Raw genomic sequence first — 22966 nt, forward strand, 5'->3', positions numbered from 1 at the left:
TCTTGAATATCAGAATGATAAAATTCATCAGACGGAAAAGCTTCATGATTAATGTCGTAATCAGTATAATATTCTTCATACACCGGAATCTGCCATTCACGACCATCTACTGTTACTAAGACACAGATAATAAAGCACAAAATATTCATTTTGATTCAAAAGGTCAATACAAACTGAAGCTCATGCCTTATACAAAATAAAAAGGACTGTGGAAAATATTGTAATTGAAAAAACGTAGATAATAAAAACTTTTTATTGAGAGTATTCTATGTACATCGAAACTTACAATTTATAAAAAAAATAAAAGCTATATATATCACCCTGAATTCATGCTAAATGAGAAAACAATGAGGTTGCAAAAAGATAGTATTTCAATTAAAGTAGAATTATTGATACAAATATGAAAATAAATCTTCTATTTAGAGTATTAATAAAGAATATTTGGTTCAACCGTTTCAATCCAAATATTACATTCTCTAAATCTTTTACTTGAAGTATTATTAAAATTTTGGTTCAACCGTTTCAATATTAAATTTGAATTTATGAACACAGACAACTAAATAAAATTTTATTGATAAAAACATAATATAAAATTGGGGACTAAATAAAATTGACGCAATTATATAATTAAAAATACATTAAACATATACTGGATTTGAATGATATCCCTCATCGGTTTGGCAGTATTGAGAGGTAGTAGAGGGAGGAGTAATGGTTGACATTTCCATACAGTCCATAAATCTACAAAAATTTATCAACTATAAAACCAGAAATAAAAATAATTTTATTTTATACGCCCCTGAAAATATACTCAGTAAGGTGATCAAAGAAACCGCAATATTAAGAATAAACAAACACCTCCCTTTTTCTAAAGACACCCCCCCTCTATTTGTAAAGGAATTAAAGTAAAACACCCCCCTTTTTATGTTAGATTCCCCTCCCTGGTCAATCCGTGTGAAGTAAGATTCTAAGAGTTACGCGTAGGTGTGTTCGTGTGTATATATATATATATATGTGTATGTATAGGCATACTATAACTATGTATATATTATAACCAATGACAATTCAACTCCCCGTTTATGAGTACAAACTTTCTTTGCATATTAATTGAAGCATAAATATAAATTTTTGCAACGTTTTGAAATCTAATCCAGGGTTGCCAAACATTATTATTAATCAATGACTGTAACTGATAATAAAAATATAGAAAATTTATTTAGTTGTCTGTGTTCATAAAATTAAACTTAATGTTGAAACGGTTGAACCAAATTTTTAATAATACCCTAAGTAAAAGATATAAAGAATGTAATATTTGGATTGAAACGGTTGAACCAAACTTTCTTTGTTAATACTCTAAATAGAAAATTTATTTTCATATTTGTATCAATAATTCTACTTTAATTGAAATACAATCTTTTTGCAACCTCATTGTTTTCTCATTTAGCATGAATTCAGGGTGATATATAGAGCTTTTATTTTTTTATAAGTTGTAAGTTTCGATGTACATAGAATACTCTCAATAAAAAGTTTTTCTTATCTACGTTTTTTCAATTACAATATTTTCTACAGTCCTTTATTTTTTATAAGGCATGAGCTTCAGTTTGTATTGACCTTTTGAATCAAAATGAATATTTTGTGCTTTATTATCTATGTCTTAGTAACAGTAGATGGTCGTGAATGGCAAATTCCGGTGTATGAAGAATATTATACTGATTACGACAATATTCATGAAGCTCTTTCGTCTGATGAATTTTATCATTCTGATATTCAAGAATCTTTGTTTGAAACACCAGCATCTACGGATTTGAGTTCAAACTACACTGATGAAACCCCCTTGTTAACCGAAACTGGCTATAACCCTGAACCGATTTATTATACGGATCAACAGAACAACAGTCAGGATTTCATCTACTTTCATTCAGGGTAATTGTTTATCAAAATAGACAAAGAGATATATATATAGTGCTTTATATAGTTAATCAGATACTTTGATCGAAATGTAGATATTTAGAAAATTAAAGCTAGAGATAAGAATAGAGATAGAGATAAATTTTTAGGTATAAAACTATACAGTTAGGAAGTTATTAAGATAGATAGACAGATAGTTAGATATATAGAAAGGTTCAAGATAAATAGTTGGACAGAAAGATAGATAGTTTTATAGATTAATAGTTAGGTAGTTCAGTAGATAGGTAGAAAATTGTAACCATATACAAATATTGATGAATAGGGCATTTTAATATAGATAAATTGTTATAGATAGTTAGATAGATAGATAAACAGTTAAAACTCTAGAAAGTTATATAGATAAATAGATATATCGAAGATATTGAAGGTTTTTAAATTAGATATTGACTAAATATTCAAGGTTTTCTAATTTAAATGATAAAATTCTTTTTAGGAATGAAAGTTCACAAGGGTTGGATCAGATTCGATATTTGCAAGTTAACACAAAGTCCTTGAAAACAGAGGTTTTTATACTGTGGATCCTTATACCTGTGTCTGTGTTTCTGGGTGTTTATTTCGTGACCATGTGTTTCACTTATTATTATCTGGTAAGAAATTTACTATATACTACTAATTTAAAGATTTAATTAAGATTTAGTTTTTAAATAGAACCATACTTTGAATCTAATTTTTCAGACGAGGAAGCGCTCAGGGGTAAACAAACAGACTCAAACTGATGAAGCGGTTTATAGTTCATGGATTACTATTCACCCCTTTGTAAATACTTCACCCAATTGTTTAAATAATATGAATTTCATTGACATTGATTTAAATGAATAAAGACAAATATAGATAAAATCTTTTTTCTTAATGAACGGAAATCTATACTATTGATTATTTTTGTAAATTTGTTGTTAAAGGAAATTTAACACACATGGTATCCAATGATTTTGTTATAATTTTTCTCAAGGTTTTTCAATGTACAACGTATAGCTAGACGGAGTTAAACTAAATTGTTGGCTACATCCCTGAAATTCCAGACAGTTTAAGTATTCAATCATTTTGAATTCCTTAGTAACACCGACAATATTTCTTCTGTGTATATACACACGTAAGGCAAAAGATAGAAAAATAGACAAATATATAGAAAAACTAAGATATTAAGATAGAGAATTTAAAATAGATTGAAAAGATAGAGAGAAAGAGATGAAAAGATAGAAATGTAAAAGAGATAAAAAGATAGAAAGAAGGAGACAGATAGATAGATAATAAGATAGAGAGACCGAGATAGATAGATAGAAAATTCAAAATAGATGAAAAGAAAGAAAGATAGAAACAAAATAAATATAGAACAAGATAGAAACCTTAAGATAGACAATAAGATAGAAAGACCGTTATATAAAGATAGAAAAGCATAAATATAAATTTTTGCAACGTTTTGAAATCTAATCCAGGGTTGCCAAACATTATTATTAATCAATGACTGTAACTGATAATAAAAATATAGAAATATACAAAAAATTATTTTACCTCGGGGTAGACGAAAAAATCTTGGGGGCTTCCAGATCGGTAGAGGTTTGGTGTAGCAACGACATCTCGACAGCCTCTATATTAAATAAGCATAGAATATTCAAAAATCCATCTTACAGTATCATTGAAAAATAATTTTTACAACAAAATTTGAAACGCCTTTATACAACGTATAATATTTGGACAATCACTTTTGCAAAAGTAAATGTAAAATAAACAGTATTATTACCTATACCAGAGCAGTAGAACCATGTGTAGTACATCGAATGAGTAAGAGAAATCGTCCTTTTTGACTTGAAATAAATATACCGGGAGTACCAATTAAAACAGGAGATAAAAACTCGCAGCAAAATATAAAGAGCAGCAAAAATCACAAACTCCATAGTTTGTCCGAACAGAAACGTCTGGTCTTCAGACTTTGTAACAGGAGTAGATATAATAGGTAGAGCAGACTGATTTTCTAACTGCAACCATTTCTGATATGCTGCTTCTGCAGACATTTTCAATAATAGACTAAGGCTACCAAACTTAAGAATAGACAAAATAACTATTTTTAACAAATCCGGATATTTGCAAACGAATCTGGTTTTACAACACAGATTTATCGGTATCACGGGCGGTCACTTTATAATTTGGTATAAGACCCAAAACAGGGATAACGACAAAATCAATTTAAAATTACAAATTTTTAACAAATAAAAAAAAAAAGAAAATCTACATATCATGTTATAAATTTGAACTTAAAAATGTGTAATGTAATATATTTAACCCTGTTTTATCTCTGTATAAATATAAAATTAGCCCCTAGTAACTATAATATAAACAAATCCGTACTGCACCCATAATAAGTTTCAGGGGAAAAATATTCAAAAATAAAATGGCCGACTTTTATATCTTCTAAATATAATTTCTGGTTTTTCAGCGAGGATGGATACTGAGGGACAATTTCATGAGCAAACAGCCTTGAATAACTTTGAAATAGACTTAGATGAGATTTTTTGGTCTTCAGATGAAGATATGTTCATTAGTTCTCAGAATACAGAAATTATAACAATTGCATCAGACTCCGATAATTATGAATTCCAAGTAACAATAATTGAAGAAATAGAAGATAATAAAAACTGGGGGGAAGATGAATTAGAAGGGGAAGATGACAAGGAAAAAGATAACCAAAAATCCCTTCTCCTACAATTTAAAATATGTAAATATTGCAAGAACATTCTAACTAATTTTAACTTGCCACAGTGTAATACTTGTTGGTTAGAAAAAAGATCGGGAATGTCCAAACCTAGTAACAAAAAACAAAAAAGAAAAAAACTGTTACCCAAGAATACAAAAACAGAACAGTTACCTAGTACCGATCTTGCGTCAGATCTTTGTCAACTATGCTGCAGCAATAAAAAGGACGGAGGATTTGTGCACAACACATCTTGTCATTTTTTGTGTTGCTATCAATGTTGTAAAACTATATTTGAACAACAAGGCCGGTGTCCTTACTGCTGCAGGATTATAGAAAAAATTGTAAGGATTAGATGCTAAAATACTGGATGTACTGCACAAACTACTAATATGTACAATTATCTAAATTGATTATAGTGTTTTTTATATTTGTATATTAACACGCAAAGGACAATATACCGATTTTTTCTTTCTTTTTAGAAATAAATTATTCCTATTTTTAGTACTGCTGTTATTCAATTATGGAAAACATTCTGGTTTTGGGATCGTCGTTAGCCAAGCAGGTCGTACAGCATAATGACAGAAATGGAAGGAAAATAGATAACATTCTTTTTAAAGGCAAAATTAACTTAAAATCAATTGATAGTACATTGAGAGAAAAAAACAAACAGTACAAAAAGGTTATCTATTTATCCGGAAATGATCTGCTTCCCTCTAAACTCCACAGAATAAATAACAAAACACATGTTTGTCTAGACAAGTTTGACGAAAGTAAATGTTCAAATATCTATTCTAGTCTGGTAAGAATTCTGTCACTGTACACAAAAAACATCGTTTTTGTTGAACCACCCCCAAGAGCTACTTATATTATTAAAAATTCTGAGTGTTTGTTTTATGACAAAAGTACAGCCAATAGATTCAGAAAAATAATCAATTCACTGAAGTCCGACATCAATATTGGGGTATTCTCAAATTCAACTCTTTTAGGTTTCCTAAGTATTGAAAAAAGTCCTTTATGTTCTCTTGATCAGATTCATTTTAGCAAACAAGCTATTGCAGTAATACAAAGACAGGTGATTGAGCAAGATAGATAAAATGAATTTATTTGTTTGGATATTACTCCTCACTAACTCAATTTATTCATTCCCTACTTTTTCGACAAATGAATTAGCAACAGTTTATACAAAAATTTCGAACTATAAACAAACCTTTGCAATAGATTTTTTAAACAACAAGGATGCAATGACAATTATGAAAGTTAGCCTGGAGCAAATATTTACGAATGCCATTGACAAAAACCGGATTTCTTTGTTCTTTCAACTAATAAATTGGATAACCCAATTTTTTGAAAGGTTAGACATTTCAAAAAAACAAAAAAACCTTGTAACTGAACCTCAAATAGAATTCAAAATATATGAAAAATTACAAACTGCAATTAATGAGTATTCTAATGAAAGAAAAAGAAGGACAGTTATCGAATTTTTTGAATCAATAGCAGAAGATGGAAAATTTGTAGAAAAAGATAAAGTTGTTGGGTGCTCTAATGTACTAATGTATGGACAAAATCGTGTACAGTGTTTAAAAAAATATATAACCCTTGTAAAACAACCACGAACTGAGTACATAGGAAAAGAATTTCTAGAACCGTTAATGACATTTTTAAATAAACCAGTGCCAATATTAAAAAGTACGGACGTAAACGACTTTGCAGTACTTCTAGACATACCGTTACATGGGCCGAACATTTACCAAGAACTATTCAATAAATTAATAGCCTTAAAAACTAGAATCCCGACACCGCAGTACCGAACAATCTACAACCAGTTAATGGCTGAAAAAGAAATCTCGTTAACCCCTATTCCTAGTACAGTATCTCCTGTTACTCATAATACCATGGTGTCTGTTACTCCTAGTGCATTGACCCCTGTTACTCCCACTCAAGTCTACACGGAGACTACTGAACATGGTGTATTAACCTCAAACCCTACGCCCACTCAACCAACACTAGAACCAGAAAATTTTCCTGATTTGAATAACGAAAACTCTAGATTTAAATTTTTATTGAATGAAATAAGGGAAAACGAACGTGATATTAAGACAATGCAAGAAAACATAAATAAATCAGAAAATACTAACGGGATAGACCAATTATTAAAATTAGAACAGGAATTTTTGGCTTTAGAAAAAAAGATTACAGAAAGATTAACTACTGGCGACACTAGCATAGATGATTACAATACTAAACTACTTTTACTTACTAATAAACTAGAGGAATTAGACCTGTCTGATACAAAAGGGATAAATGTTCAATTAAAATCAAAAATTGCCGAACTAGAAAGAATTTTAGCAAAAATGCTAGAAAGCAACCATGCCAAAACAACATCTGAAAATAATGAAATACTTACGCTTAAAGCGGATGTAGATGCCATAAAAAAGGCTTTGTCTGAATCTATTACAATATTTAACAAACTAGGCTGCGCGCCAGACCAATCCTTTACTAGCTTTATTCTAAAACATCCAATAGAATCTTGAAACTTTTTGTATCGACCAATAACAGACCAATATTTGTTGTAAAATCGTTTATGTATCCAATGAAATAATGTATGTCAAGGAATTTCATTATCTATAGTATGTTATCCTTTATATATTTGTGCGCAAGTGCAACCCCTTGTGATTTTTTGGTATAAAAGCTTTGTAAACTTTGTGTATTGTCACTCTATACACTCTATACACTCTATTCACTCTATTCTCTTCCTTTGTGAAATATATTCTGACAGATAAAAGTAAGTCATTTAATATAATTTTTTCGTATAGAGTCTATGGTTAGAAATTGTCCATCTTTGAGAGTGTTGTAAAAAAGAATGTTACAGTATTGCAATTCAAATCTCTAGAAACATATCCTGGGAACAATAGCGTAAATTCAGAGTTTTTTAGCTCTCCGTATTGCTTATGCTTTGCGTGCTATTGTCTTAATAACAGACAGTTTACTGGGAAGAGTTTCAGAGTAGCATCATATAAGACATTTTAACCTAAAACATTTATATTTACATCACTCTGGAATTTGGATTTTTTTCTGATTATATAAGAGATATAAAGCTTCATTTCTAGTAAAAAAAATATCACACCTAAATAGCCCAGTTTTATGGCAAATTAACAAACTTTAAAACCTAGAAATTGAAACAGGTTCCAAACTCATCCTGGAACTTACATCCAAACAGATTCATTCCCAAGATACTGAACAAGAAAATTGTAAATATTGACTAAATATTTATGCACCTTAGTTCACTGAAGAGAAATTCGCGGGTGTTTTTTTTATATTTTCGCGGATTTTATGAAAATCTGGCGGAGATACTGATAAAACTAAATTATGCCATTCATATACACAAAGTACATGATTAAAGAGTAAGCTATGTTTTAAATACTATTGAAACATTTTAGGGCGATAAATGCTATATGAACCCATTCTATTTTAAATTTCTTCCCAAATTATTTTAGGTTACCCCTTAAAATGTTTACCTGAATATAAAGATGAAGAGCATAAGAAGACCGAAGAATACTGCAACATTATCCATGGTTCGAAGCATAACAATCAGCTGGCGTCGTAGATTTGGAAGAAACCGAACCAATTTCAGTATTCTAGAATTGTTGAGAATATTTGAGCAATCTGAATAGTCTGTTATTAGTAGAAACTATATCAACGTTTAAGCCACTCATATACAGTGATAACCAGACAACTTTTAGAATCAAGTCAGTAAATGGGCCTATTTACAGGAGACAAAGCAATTGTGCAGTGTAAAACAGTCCCATTTCACTAAATTAGTTATTTTAAACTATTTTATGTGCAAATAAAATGTCGTCTTTCTATTCCATTGTTTTTTGGTGATCACTGTAGTAATAGAGGTTTGAACCTATCCCATTTTTTTTTGGGGGGGGGAGGGGGGAGCTCCCTCTATAGAGTTTTTATACTTTACCGCCAAACTTCTGCAATTTTCGTACTTCTTTAAAAAAATAGTGCATAGGTCCAGTATTTTATTATTTATATTTTTCCAAAAAGTTTTTAACGTATTTTTAATGTACTTCACTGACCTAAACTATTCTAGTCATTCTAGTTATCGGTCTAAAATAAAATAAAAAAATCGGTTAAATACACATCAGTGCTCAGATTTATAGGTCCCACTGTATGCTTTAGCAAATCAAACTCAGCTAAGCTTTAATCTGTACTTCAAATCGACCAAAACAAGTGTAATGAACCATTCTTTGATAGTTCATATTTGAAACCAGTTCAAACTTCGAACCAGATTTTGTTTGATACGCATTGAACCAGTTTAACCCTATCTCTGTTGGGGTACTTGAAAACCAGGATATGCTGTCTAAATCCCATGTTTGATGTCCAAATATGACAAATGATACATCATTGGAAAGCTCTTGTACTCTACTTTAAGAATCTGCAAAAAAAATTGCAAATTTGCAAAAGTTGAATTTTTTATCGCAAAATCCAGTTATATAGTAAAATGTTTGCAAAAAAACTCTGTCCAAAAAAATGAAAAATTACACATTTTTGAAAAGCCCTTGACCATGCCATTTCAAATATGCAAAAAAATTGCAAATTTTAAATAACCTGAAAAAAAACTAAAAATGTGCAAACTTCCTTTGACAGGCCGGTTGTTTGCAAAAATTTGCAATTTTTTTTCGCAAAACTTGTGCGATTCGTTTCTTTATGTCAAAGGCTTTCCAAAAAGCTAAATTTTATCAAAATCTGACAAGTAGAAGTGGGTCAAAACAAGGATTTAGTTTGTTTCAGGAAAAGCAGTCATTCAGGCAGTGTGCCTGAGGACTCAGGCAGTTAGTATTAAAGCCCGGTTTTAGGCTAAAGGGAGGGCTTTAGGTATGTAGGAAAAGTCATAAAATTTCGACAGCCTAAGTCCAATACTTTTTGAGTTATGCAAAAAACACTACAGGGGGGTCAACTTGACCCCCCACCCCCCAGCAGGAATAGGGTTGATTTAGCTCTCCCTTTTCCATTGTTTAAGTTTTAATTAGCTTGCACAGAGTATTCATTAACCGAGAATATGAAGAAATAAACTTAAAAGTGATATATCCCCCATGGACAAAATAGGAAGATATAATTTCCCTGCTAAGTTTTGATATTTTCTCTGCTCACTATTCACTAATCATGTAACTTTCACATTGAACTGCAATTTTTGGATAAAAGAAAAACATGGATGACTTGATCATTTTTGCAAGGTGGTCTCAATTACAGCTAAAGGAATTAAGTCTTTACCACATTTACTTAAATTTGTGCAGCCAAATGACCTTAGATATTTCAAACTATGAAATCTGTCGGATCAAATAATATAACTGTTTGAAATATCAAAGGTTTACACCATCAGGATGCAGATAGGGATTAGATAGGGATTCGAACATTTGACCTTGCTGCAAAAACTCAATTTCTTTCTGTATTAACCATTGACCAATCAGGTGCGTTCGAGAGGATAGAAGATGTTGAGCCCCCCCTCGTACACCCCTGTGACCAATCCAACCGTGATCCATTATAGGGATATAAAATACATTAAACAATAATAAGCGAGACAATATAGAAGTCCAACACAGCAAAATGAAAAATATTTAATATTAAGATATTCAGATACAGGGGTTCCCTCTAAATATGACAGAGGTTCCAAACGACGAAATTAAAGGTCGTCTTTGATCTTTGAAATTGTTGCGGCATTCCTCCGTCTACCTAATTAAGTGAATAAAAATGAGTAACTTGCCCCTTGTTAAACTAAGTTAGAGGTACAAAACATTTTTAAAGCTTCTAGATTTTACAATCTTTTTTTGACACGCTGTTTATCGGCTAAAGATAGTTATCAAAGATCAAAAACGATCTTGAGATCATCTTTCAACTGTCATGAAGGTCTGTCAAAAATCAAACTAAAAATTTGGCAATTTTCTACAAAAATTTAATTTTTTGATATTTCAATCTGTTATATTTATTTTCAAATTAACAAATGAATATTTTAAAATAAAGACAATATTTTGAAAACGGAAAGACTGCTAAAATCTGTTGATAAAACACTTAACATTTAAAAAAGTAACCTGAGAAGTCTAAAAGTTCTAAGAACAGATAGTCCAGAACCTTCGCTTGAGATTCCGTTGACTACTCCGTTATAGATCTCAAAACCACTTAATAAACAATATTTTAACAATTCAAATATAACAATTATTTAAAAGTAGTATGTATACCCATTCAAAATACATTATTTGTAAAACAAGAGAGTATTGATTTCACGAACTTCGACAATAATTAGGTATCTTTTTTACCAAGCTATGCTAAGAACATTTCCGTGGTTCTATTGAGTTCCCCTCTATCAAAATTTGAGACAAATCAATGAAAAAGCTTTAGTTATGAAAAACATCCAAACAGATGAATAGAGATTACTACTTTAACGGAGTGTTCACGAAAAATGAAAGGGGGGATAGGCTAATCCCGAATTGAATTTGGGTTTGATCCCTATTAAATTTACTCTATCTATTGCGCGTCTATAAGAAGAAAATGGTTGTTGACGCCTCATCAGTTCTACGCTGAGTCGCTTTTAACCATTCTCTCCTTATATATAGACGCAACGTTGCAAGCCGATTTTCAGTTATATTAAAACGTGATTTTATAGTACTATTCATTAATTTAATTGCATATAGAATTCACAGTAGTTAACTGTTAACCTTTTGATGAAAAAGAAACTCCTATTTTTCTAACTGAAAAATGATTTTGTTTATTTTGTGCACTCTGCTCAAATAACTTACAACATTTATGCTGCAGAAAAAAATGTGCAAAGGATTTGAGTCTTTGCCACAAACTCTGATTTTCAAGTCCTGATATGTTTTTAATCCAATGTCGTAGACCTGAGATATTTCAAACTATGAATTATGTTAGGTCAAATAATCCAAGTTTGAAATATCTAAGGGTTACACCTTCTGGTCGCAGAGATATAGGGATTAGAAAATTTTAGGTTTGTGGCAAAAACTCAGTTCCTTTTACACATTTTTTAAAATTGAAAATAAAACCACGATATCTTCTTTAATGTCACTCAGATGTAGAAATTTAAAAATTGTAAATCTGACATTCAGCTGTTTTATTCGAGTGGAGTGAAATTATTATTATTGTTTCACCTGAGAATGACGATGAACCCATCAAAGACATTAAATCCATCACTTAAATACTTGGGGATCCCGTAGGCTGAAATCTTCAGAAGCATTTCCACCGAAAATATTATTGAAAAAGCAAGATTCGAGATTTCCACAACCTAACAACAGATTTATATTTTCCTTTAATTTTTAAGAAAAAAAATTTCTTGGGAAAAAAATTTATCTTTTTAAAAATCTGAAAGCTAAATGGAAAAATGGAACAAAAATCAAACTTTGAAAAACTAATTTTGAAGTATTAAAAATTTAAATTTTCAATTTAACTTTTTTTTCTAAAGATCACATCTGATGCCACGTCAATCAGAAGCATTCATATTTTTACTTTTTTCTTTTTACTCATTCGTAGGTAAATCTAATCATAGGTTTTCTTTCAGAAATAAAATGACGAGTTTCTAATATTTTATTAAATAGCAATATGCATTTCTAATTAGGCAACATTTCAAGGGAGGAGTATTTTTGCCCTGAACTGGACTTTTAATATTATCTTTTAGGCCTCCACATTGCTTATTTTAACCACGAAATAAAAAAAATATTTAAAGATTTGAAAACAAACAGTTTTTTGAATTTGAAAAAAAAACATTACCTTTGTTAATGTAACCGGTTGATCGTGGTACTCTATTCCCATACTGTAACCAGTTCAAACATTAGGAGTAATTATAAAAACATCATTTCTGAGAAATATTTTTAAATAAGATCATCGCAAAGTATCTGGTACAGAAACATAATTGAAGGAAAATAATATCTTTAATGAGAATAATTATATAAAATGTTTCTTCATCTGTTGAAAACTTCTCTTAAAGGGAGAGACCATGGCTGTATCATTAGGTTGGTTATCCTCGATGGGTTCCAATGTACGGAAAATGTCGTCATCTAGGAATATAGAGGCGAAAGTGACGGCATATGAGGTTTTTATCTATCTTGGGAGACGGCATTTTCCGTAAATTGTAGCGCATCGAGAGTAACCAACCTTTTTATACAACCTTGGAAGAGACCAACGTTTTTTAAGTTTTCTAGCCCCCCCCCCCCCATCAACCACAATCTATAAAATTGATTAATAAATTGGATTGAATTCAACATATTATGGAGAATGACTTGTATTTTTATTTTATGAGATTTAATATTATTTCCATTTAAATTGAGTCGAAGTGAGTTTGCTGTTTTGCTGGTCAAAGTATGTTGTAAAAGGTTTAGGGAGGCTGTAATATGTAAAATATATCAAATTAGTGGTCTAGGAAATTCACACCGGTCTCAATTGCATTCAGCCACGAATATATTGCACTAAATAGCACAATGGTACAAAAGGGTACGTTTTGAACCAGACTCGCTGATAAAGAAGAAATGAATGAGAAAAGGGTCTAATAATAAAATGTTCAAAGGAAAAAATAAACATGGTTTATTTGTGTGAACAAATCGAAAATATTTTTTTGATAATTTTCTAGTGTTGAAAATATTATTTAGCACTGTGTAGAAATAACAATAACAATTTTTGGAAAAAATATGTTTTAAATTTTATTCCTTATATAGGTTGTAAACCTAATTTTTCTGATACTGCGTTTAATTTTGATTCCTGAAAGTATTGATGAAAATGCAGAGAAGGATTCCTTGTTGGAAAATATTGTGATCTACCAGTCTGATTAGATATTATATATATATTGTGATCTACCAGTCTTATTAGATATTAAATTAAATATTTTATATATTTTACAAAAATAGCATATGCAATGATTATCAAAATAGGGTTGAATAAGAAAATGTTTTTAGGTATAGAATGTTTCAGTTAAAATATTCTATTTTCTTAATTTATAAATTGTTTTTGAAACATTCTTATCTAAAATAAAGTCCTTACATCTTGGCATCTGGACACTTTTATTTCTTATAGTTAAAATTCTCAAAGTTTGAAATATTGAATTATTTAAAATTATAATTTAATTTGAGTATTTATTTCTTCTTCATTCGATTATTAGTTATTTTGCTTATTTCACTTGTTTCTGGCAGTTTCTTTATTATTTATTTAATTCTTTTCTTCTCGGTTTTTCATTAATTTTATGGGATTTGTTTCAGAGAAAATGCCAATTTGTTTTGGCAATGTCACGCATTCATTTTAAACATTGTAAATAGAAGACCACAAAAATGAATATTTAAAATGTTTTTATCTATTTTACATCTAAATATACTTTGCTTGTCTGTCTGTTTGTTTGTATCCAATAAACGTTAAAATGGCCAAACCGATCGGGCCTTTTTTTGTGGGACCTTCGTGAAAGGAAAGGTCTATGGATAATCAAATTTTCAAAAAATTGCCTCTAACAAAAACCGAATTTTGTTATAAAATCTGCGAATTTCATCTTTGTTTTTGTTTTACAATGTATACAAAGAGAACATGCTCAAAATTTAAATAGAATATGGGCGCAAAGCGCTCTAAAACCCTAGTCTAGCCATATAATTTTATGTTATATTTTATTATACATATATTAATTATATATTGTTTATGTATATATTTATATATTCCTGTTTAGACAAGAACTGACTGAGTTTACAAATCCACAAATACCATTCTTTACACCAGCCAAACATCTAAACAATAAAGTTCATATATTTCAAATGGAATAAAAAAACGAAATCCTAAGTGACCCTTCAAAAATAAGTACAGAAATAATGCCAAAATAAAAATAAAATCAGAAAATAATGCCCCCATGCATAAAGCCAAAAATTTTAGCTCATTTCTTAAGGTAAAACGATTCAGAAAATAGAAAATTATTGCCCTGTTTATTTAATAATAATTTTTTTTCAAAATATGAAATGTTATTTCAAGGGTTTTTTTAAATTCCACGGGCAACGCCGGGTACTTTAGCTAGTTGTCTATGTAGACATTCTTCACTTGATAAAGAAAATACAGTATGTATATATTTAAACGTTGATAATTAAAGGTTGTAACAGTGCTTTAGTTTAGATTTATAGACAATTTTATAACAATTTTAGTTTTTCGAGCAGTTATTCTATAGCACTTGAAGAATGAAAATGCAAGTTTGTTCCGTCGATACAAATTATCCAGATTAGATTAGTTAAAAATTAAATCGCGTCAAAGACAACCTAATTTTAGAATAAACTGTGCATCTTGTCCTTACCTAAACATTGGTTTCTTCTGAGTAGGTGTAATAAGATCAAGTTGACTGCCTAGATTGTAGATAACTGATTGATCCTCGCTGTTCATTACCTTGAGAAATATCCATTTATTAGCGGTTTACCCCATCAAGATTGAGGGAGAGGGTAGTGCTTTCCATCCCCCCCCCCCTGTGTTTTTACCCCATCAAGATTGGGGGAGAGGGTAGTGCTTTCCATCCCCCCCCCTGTGTTTTTCTAAGAAACTTGAAAACAACTGACATTAGAACACTAAAACTTTTAAACTTCATATATTTTTCTAATCCCTTTATCTTTGCTACCAGTGTCGTAGACCTAGACCTAGATATTTCAAAATTTGAATTCTTTTAGATCAAATAGCCTGATTTTAAAATATCAAACATTTACACCATCAGATTGCAAAGAAATAAGGATTATAAATTGAGTTTGTGGCAAAGATTTATAGTTTCAGTAGAAGTAAATATTTCCATTTACTGTTATAGCGCCGATATAAGGATTTATCTCTAATTGGATAATGCGCTAGATAAAAAGATAGATGTTACCACCATACTATTTCTATTGGTTGAGAATAGACAACAAACACATAACTTGAACCCTGATTGGATCAGGCGCTAATGACATACAGGAGTGATATTTCATTATGGATAATTAAAGAAAAAAAGGAAAAGATATTAGTTCCGTGATAGAAAATTCCCTTTATAATACCAACATTTGTTTAACCTTATTATAAAAAAGATGAATACTATCCCTCAGGAGACCATATTTATCTTAATAATCTTACTTACTCATTGATAGAATATTGTTTAGCTAATAAACAAATTATATATATGAATTTATTATATTTTGATGCTAATCAACACAAGTTTTTTTCATGAAAAGATTATTATTTATTTTTACTTATTTCTGCTCCACATCCCGTGTAAACCCAAGAGGTCTAATTCATAGACTACTGCGACTTTCCTAACTTACTGGTCGACAAAATCAAGATGAAGCATGGAATCTCGGTAACTTGATACAATTTTGTAAATATATTTCCCCCCCACTACCCCCCCTACTTCCCTATTTCCATTTTTAGCCTGGATGTATAATTTAGCTGACAACCCGACCAAGAAAGTTATAGCTCAATATTTCCTTTATAATTAACACATGTGTTACCCCTCCAATATGCTGCTTCCCTTTTCCCCATTATTGGCTAGATGTCTAATTTAGATAGAAAAAAGTTACCCCTCATGATACATCCGGATCAAATTTCAGATATGTTTCCAGCTGTGAGAAAATTTCCCCTCCTCTACCCCCCCCCCTTACCCCAGCACTCTGTTAACATATGCATATGTTTGTGCATGTGTGATTTTGTGTGTTTGTAAAATATACAAGCTGTTGACTCAAAACTTGAATCTTTTTAGTTTCTATTTTCACCACTAGGTGTCTCTAAAAGTTTTCCGTAAAACTAAAAAAGTAAGAAATTTTAAGATTCAATTTTCTTAATAAAAGTTTATAATTTAGAAGTGAAGATTTGGGTTTAAAAAAATTTAAATTTTTTCTAAATATAATAATTTCATTAAGAAAATGCACTGAATTTTCTCTCAGGATGTTTTATATATCTTTTAAGACTCTTTAATAATCATATCAATTTATAACTAGCTCTATGGTGAAATGTTTACACTGAATAAAGTAATCATTTCCGAAAAGAACTGGTTACGGGCAACCTTAGGAGGCGCTTATCAATGACATGCTTTTATCTGAGTGACATCTAAACGCTGATAATTCAAATTGACGTGTATTTACACTAGCTTTTTAAATTTAAAAAGCTAGCTTTTAATCAACCTGAAAGAGACTAAATAAGTTAGCAAACTGTCCAAGCTGTCAGCTAGCAGCTGCAGCTACTAAAAATAAACACATGGCAACATGATGATTTATGATGGGGGGTAATGCACAGAGATGAGTATGAAACCAGATCCTTTCCGTTTTGAGGTATAGCTAGATTGTTGGTGATCGAGGCCCAAAAAGTCAGAAACACAACTTATGATTCATGTACTTTTAGTCTACTAATTCCGCATGATAAAAGTCAACTTTAAGTCGGAAGAGGGTGACTTGGGGTTTACACGGGATAATGATTTCAGTAAACTTTCCGACCATATAGCTCTTGCAGCTTGATTTTTAACCAGTTGTAATCGAAGTAAGATAATTATAAACATTGTTATATATTTTTAAACCTGTTGTAAGAGAGACAAGATAATTTTAAACCTTGTTATATATTTTTAAACCTGTTGTTAGAGACGTAAGATAATTATAAACCTTGTTATATAGTTTTCAAACTAATTTCAATTAAAAGTTAACATAGTATCGTTCCAGCCAACAGTCTACACCTTAGTTCTACACATCATAGTTCCAGCCTACAGTCTACACCTTAGTTCTACACATCAAAGTCCCAGCCTACAGTCCACACCTTAGTTATACACATCATAGTCCCAGCCTACAGTCTACACCTTGGCTCTACACATCATAGTTCCAGCTTACAGTCTACACCTTAGTTCTACACATCATAGTTCCAGCCTACAGTCTACACCTTAGTTCTACACATCATAGTTCCAGTCTACTGTCTCCATCTTAGTTATACACATCCTAGTTACAGCCTACAGTCTACACCTTAGTTCTACACATCATAGTTCCAGTCTACTGTCTACATCTTAGTTAAACACATCATAGTTCCAGCCTACAGTCTACACCTTAGTTCGACACATCATAGTTCCAGCCTACAGTCTACACCTTAGTTCTACATATCATAGTTTCAGCCTACAGTCTACACCTTAGTTATACACATCAAAGTTCCAGCCTACAATCTACACCTTAGTTCTACACTTCATAGTTCCAGCCTACAGTCTACACCTTAGTTCTACACATCATAGTTCCAGCCTACAGTCTACACCTTAGTTCTACACATCATAGTTACAGTCTACAGTCTACACCTTAGTTCTACACATCATAGTTCCAGCCTACAGTCTACACCTTAGTTCTACACATCATAGTTCCAGCCTACAGTCTACACCTTAGCTCTACACATCATAGTTCCAGCTTACCCCCTCCACCTTAGTTCTCCACACATTGGTTTCAGCTTACCTCTGCCAGGTTGAAGGTTGAACAATACTTTAGATTCTTCTTATCAAAGACTAATTGTACTGCAGTAGAACCAGTTATAGGTGTAGACATCTCCAACAATTCCTAGGGTAAGCATAAACATTTATATATATATATATATATAATTTTGTCGTCTGTTTGCCTAGGAATCTTTTAGATATCAAGTAAACATAACAAAGATAATTCAATACTGTAAGTAAAGGTCAATGTTTTTAAAAGGACAAAAGGCATATTTTATGAAAGAATTATCATAAAACACATCCAATTTAGTGAAGATTGAATTAGCCTTCGATTGATCTGAAATCAATCTTGAAATACAACAAAAAAAATAATATAAATGACAGAGATATCAGAAACTTCAAAAAGTTCAAATGTAAACGAACCACATTTTAAAAAACACAGTTTTTTTAAAGACCCTAAAATCTATGGAATAAAATATCCAAGGAACCTGGCAAGATAATGTTGGATGGTTACAGGGACTTGTTCCATTAGGCGACAGTATACTTTCTCTTCCATTATCCTACAATACATTCATCCATATACTTCCATTATACTGCAATAAATTCATCCATATACTTCCACTATCCTACAATACATTCATCCATATACTTCCATTATCCTACAATACATTCATCCATCCACCTACTTCCATTATCCTACAATACATTCATCCATATACATCCATCATCCTACAGTACATTCATCCATATACTTCCATCATCCTACAATAAATTCATCCATATACTTCCATGATCCTACAATACATTCATCCATATACATCCATCATCCTACAATACATTCATCCATATACTTCCATTATCGTCTTTTGGAAGTCTTATTATTTTGTGGGTCAACTTGTATAGTAGAATTTAGATTATAGGAATAAAGATTGATTAAGAAAGGAACTCGTTGAAAATGCAATCTTCTTCTCTGTATTTTAATAAACAAGAGTAAAAGTATAAACTGTCCCTTTACTCTTGTTATTTTCTCCTCTAAATAATTTGATTGGAATAATATTGTTGAGTGTAGGATTGTGAAAACACATAGATACATCAATATCTAGATTTAGCGGAACATAGATACATGAATATCTAGATTTAGCGGAACATAGAATACATCAATATCTAGATTTAGCGGAACATAAAATAGATCAATATCTAAATTTAGCGGAACATAGATACATCAATATCTAGATTTCGCGGTACATAGATACATCAATATCTAGATTTCGCGGTACATAGATACATCAATATCTAGATTTAGCGGAACATAGATACATCAATATCTAGATTTAGCGGAACATAGATACATCAATATCTAGATTTTGCGGAACATACGAGTTAAATTGGTATTTTGTCGTAAAACGTCTTTTACACACAAATATTCAGTAAGTATATCAAAGACAATATTTCAGTCGGCTCTCCATGGTCATGTTTACTGGGAATAACTGATTAAATATATCCATTTAAAAAGAGCTTGTTTTATTCCAGGTTGGTCTATAAAATAATATATACTTACATTGGCAAGGGGCTGAAACAGATCTGTTTGTGTAGTTTTCTCAGCATAATTTACTGGAGGAGATTCTAGTCCGCGAGCTGCGTAGATACCTGCAATATATTGTTTAATTTCCTTGTACTGCGTAGATACCTGCAATATATTGTTTAATTTACTTGTACTGCGTAGATACCTACAATATATTGTTTAATTTCCTTGTACTGCGTAGATACCTACAATATATTGTTTAATTTACTTGTACTGCGTAGATACCTACAATATATTGTTTAATTTCCTTGTACTGCGTAGATANGAACGTTAAAAAATTGTGGTTATATTACATAAGCTTTTACGCAACGTTGGGAAAGTTTTTAAAACATCAAATGCAAAAGCGTAACGGAGCTTACTGTTTTTTTCAATAACATTTACTAAAGCTTAACGTTGTATAAGGTATTCAAGTGCAGAAAATTCATTACGTAACGTTACTCTATACCATAAAATTTCAAAATGTGCAACGTAACGTTTCAAACGTTAATACTTTTGATGAACACTATCGTAACGAAAGCTAAAATCTAGAAAAATCAAAACGTTGACATCTCTACTCTGTACACAGCAAACTAGCCAGGAGAAGAAGGTCAAATGATGCGACATAACTGGTACAACTGTATGACCTCGTAGCAGCTCTGGTTTTGATTTTACGGACATGTATGAGAAAAGTTCATTTTTTGGTTACATATAAGAAATTCTAAACATTTTTGTTCTTCTCAATAACTTTAAAAAAAGGAAGTTGCAGAATATAAGATTTGAACCCTATGTGCAATTTACTTTAGTTCGGCGTGTGTCTGTATTTTTTATTTGGTTCTCCAGTTTTATGAATAAATGTACCTTCTGATCATATTTTGATCAAGTTATGTTTCTCTATCATAATTGAATTAATCTATATAATAAAACCATTCATATATAAGTTCCTTATAGCCGGCTAAACGGCTGGACCGAATGGGCTGACATATTTTGTGGACACTCATGGGTAGTCTCGTGGTGACAAGGCTAAAAAAAAATCGAAAATGCTATTTTAAAATTTACAATGTTTTTTTTCATATTTTTTTTTGCTACAGGCAACGTCGGGTCTTTCAGCTTATCAGATATTTGATGAATCTTTAGAGAGAAAATGTGATTTTTGGTTAAAAGATATATCATTGAAAAAAGATTGAAGATTGTTACCTATATCTTCCAGTTCTAATCTAAGATCCAATTCTCCATCGTTTGCGTTGATCATTGAGTGTGTTGACACATTCTTCATAACATTGTAGGTTTTCCCTTGATTATCCGCTTGCTGTGCCAACAGTTTACGCTCTTTGTACGCCAGCCTCCGAGCCCGAACCGCCTAAAATAATTGCTCAGGGGTGTATTCGGGAATTTGTCCCATTTAAGCTGAAACGACAAGGACAAAATATACTGTGTCAGCTTGAACCAGTTTTCTGGGAAAATGGTGGCTTAAAAATCCACATTATAAAAAGCTAAACTTATTGCTTTGCTGGTAATGAAGCTGTAACTAATAATTATAAATGTATAATTTACTGTCAGACAAATTAGAATCAATGGAAATTTTAACCCCCGAGGGAATCAATGATAAACCCGAGGGCTTGCGGATTTTGCAGATTTTTTTTTGCCTTTGTAGATTTTCAAAGTATCTTTCAATGAAAATATCCCGGCGGGATTAAATGAAAATTGTTGCATACCAAAAAACCAGCTTTTTATAAAGGAATGCATATCTTAAAGAAAACAATTAGTTACAAATTACAAAAACCAAACGGCAAATAATAAGAGTAAGATATACGATTTTCATTCCACAGCTTTCTTCTTACATTGTTTTATTGTTTATTATACTTAAAGAAGATTATATTCAAACAGAGGATCAAATGAATTGATTCTTTGCCACAAATTCTGATTTTCTAATCCCTATATCTTTACAACCCATTGTCGTAGACCTTAGATATTTCAAATTATAAAATCCTGTTGTATCAAATAATCTATGTTTATAATATCGAAGGTTCAGACCATCAGGTTGCAAAGATATAGGGTTTAGAAAATTTGAGTCTTGGCCAAGAACTTAATTCCTTTGGCCTTTCAATCGTAATATGTACAGGGTTTGATGTTACCAGAAAGTCTCAACCTTTAAAAGTAAACGCCAAGGAGTAAAAATATATTAAATTCAGAATTTAACACGATTTTAAAGATAATGCCAAACGTTGATATACTTCAAACTTCAATGTTACGTACATTTATCGTCGTATCAATACAATAAAGACGACTTTCAAGTTCAATTTTTCAATTTGTACCAATCTTTCAAACAGCATGAATATATATAAAAATGGAAACAAACATGGAAACAAAGCTTCTCTTTGTTGACTTGCTAATTTGGAAAAAGCTAGTTGTAAATCAAAACTCAAATATAAACCTTGACCACATAAATCATCATGATGCTTAATACAATATTTTATAACTTAATCAATCTAGGAATCTACTACAGTTTTAGAGATACGGGGTCACCCACAAAAAATAAGGCTTTAATGACAACCTGATTAACTACAGTGAATCCCAGATATATGAATACATAGCAAGAGTTTTCTATAATGTCGTATTCTCAACATATTTAAGATCAAATGCCGCGGAGAAATGAGTTTACTTTATCAATTGTTGTCTTATATATTTCAGGGCTATTAATTTACCTTGAATTAAAAATAAAAAGAAGTTTCGTAGAAATTATCAAAAAAACAATGATATTTGACGATATTTTCATTAATCATTTTAAATTTTTTGAAGCTGCAAACATCTCAGCAGCTTTGTTTTTGTGCAGACCAATTAAAAAGCATAACCGCTGTCATGCATTTTAGAATAAATTTCAAGACGACATTTCATACGTTTTTACTTTGTATTCTTTTATATGAGATTGGCTGTATTATAAATATAATATTATGTATTATAAATATAACGACCAGAAGATTTAATTTTGTTTTTGGTGGCATTATCAATGATTTTGCAAACACATAAACAAGCTTAAAGATGTAAGGATGGAAAAATGAATAAGAATTTTAAGATTGAATGAATGAATTCGTTCAGACGTCTGTAAAGTCTATAGATAAAAAGAAGAAAACTTACCCTGTATAATCTATGCGCTCTATTGTATGCTCTCCGTAGTAGATGATAAATCAGCCGGATAATCTCTCGATACAAGTTCGTGGTTTCGCTGAAATATTTACAAACATTAAAAACAGAAGACGACATTTGTTACTGTTATAAGGAAGACGACTTACTTAGTGGGTGTGCTATTTTAGAAAAAATACTC

General features: G+C 30.9%; 1 protein-coding gene and 1 long non-coding RNA gene across 2 annotated transcripts in view; both read right to left on the bottom strand.

Moving 5' to 3' along the window:
* The window catches only part of LOC111699534 (voltage-dependent T-type calcium channel subunit alpha-1G), a 134506-nt gene that overhangs the window by 65217 nt on the left and 46323 nt on the right, over positions 1–22966 (bottom strand). The window contains exons 27-39 of the mRNA XM_023470236.1: positions 22780–22867; positions 20842–21004; positions 19645–19733; positions 18575–18646; positions 18109–18210; positions 14979–15067; positions 14362–14427; positions 13424–13486; positions 12440–12482; positions 11824–11957; positions 10753–10839; positions 8173–8292; positions 7843–7890 (exon numbers count right to left, since the gene is read on the bottom strand). Coding sequence (XP_023326004.1) covers positions 7843–7890; positions 8173–8292; positions 10753–10839; positions 11824–11957; positions 12440–12482; positions 13424–13486; positions 14362–14427; positions 14979–15067; positions 18109–18210; positions 18575–18646; positions 19645–19733; positions 20842–21004; positions 22780–22867 — 1164 coding nt within the window. The remainder of the gene's footprint in view (positions 1–7842; positions 7891–8172; positions 8293–10752; positions 10840–11823; positions 11958–12439; positions 12483–13423; positions 13487–14361; positions 14428–14978; positions 15068–18108; positions 18211–18574; positions 18647–19644; positions 19734–20841; positions 21005–22779; positions 22868–22966) is intronic.
* Positions 597–3720, bottom strand: LOC111699520 (uncharacterized). Its single transcript, XR_002764770.1, has 3 exons — positions 3707–3720; positions 3478–3553; positions 597–741 (listed from the first exon to the last, which is right to left on the bottom strand). It is a non-coding gene; the product is annotated as an uncharacterized LOC111699520 (long non-coding RNA).

The sequence above is a fragment of the Eurytemora carolleeae genome, unplaced genomic scaffold, assembly GCF_000591075.1.
Source record: "Eurytemora carolleeae unplaced genomic scaffold, Eaff_2.0 scaffold123, whole genome shotgun sequence".
Classification (NCBI taxonomy): Eukaryota; Metazoa; Arthropoda; class Copepoda; order Calanoida; family Temoridae; genus Eurytemora; species Eurytemora carolleeae.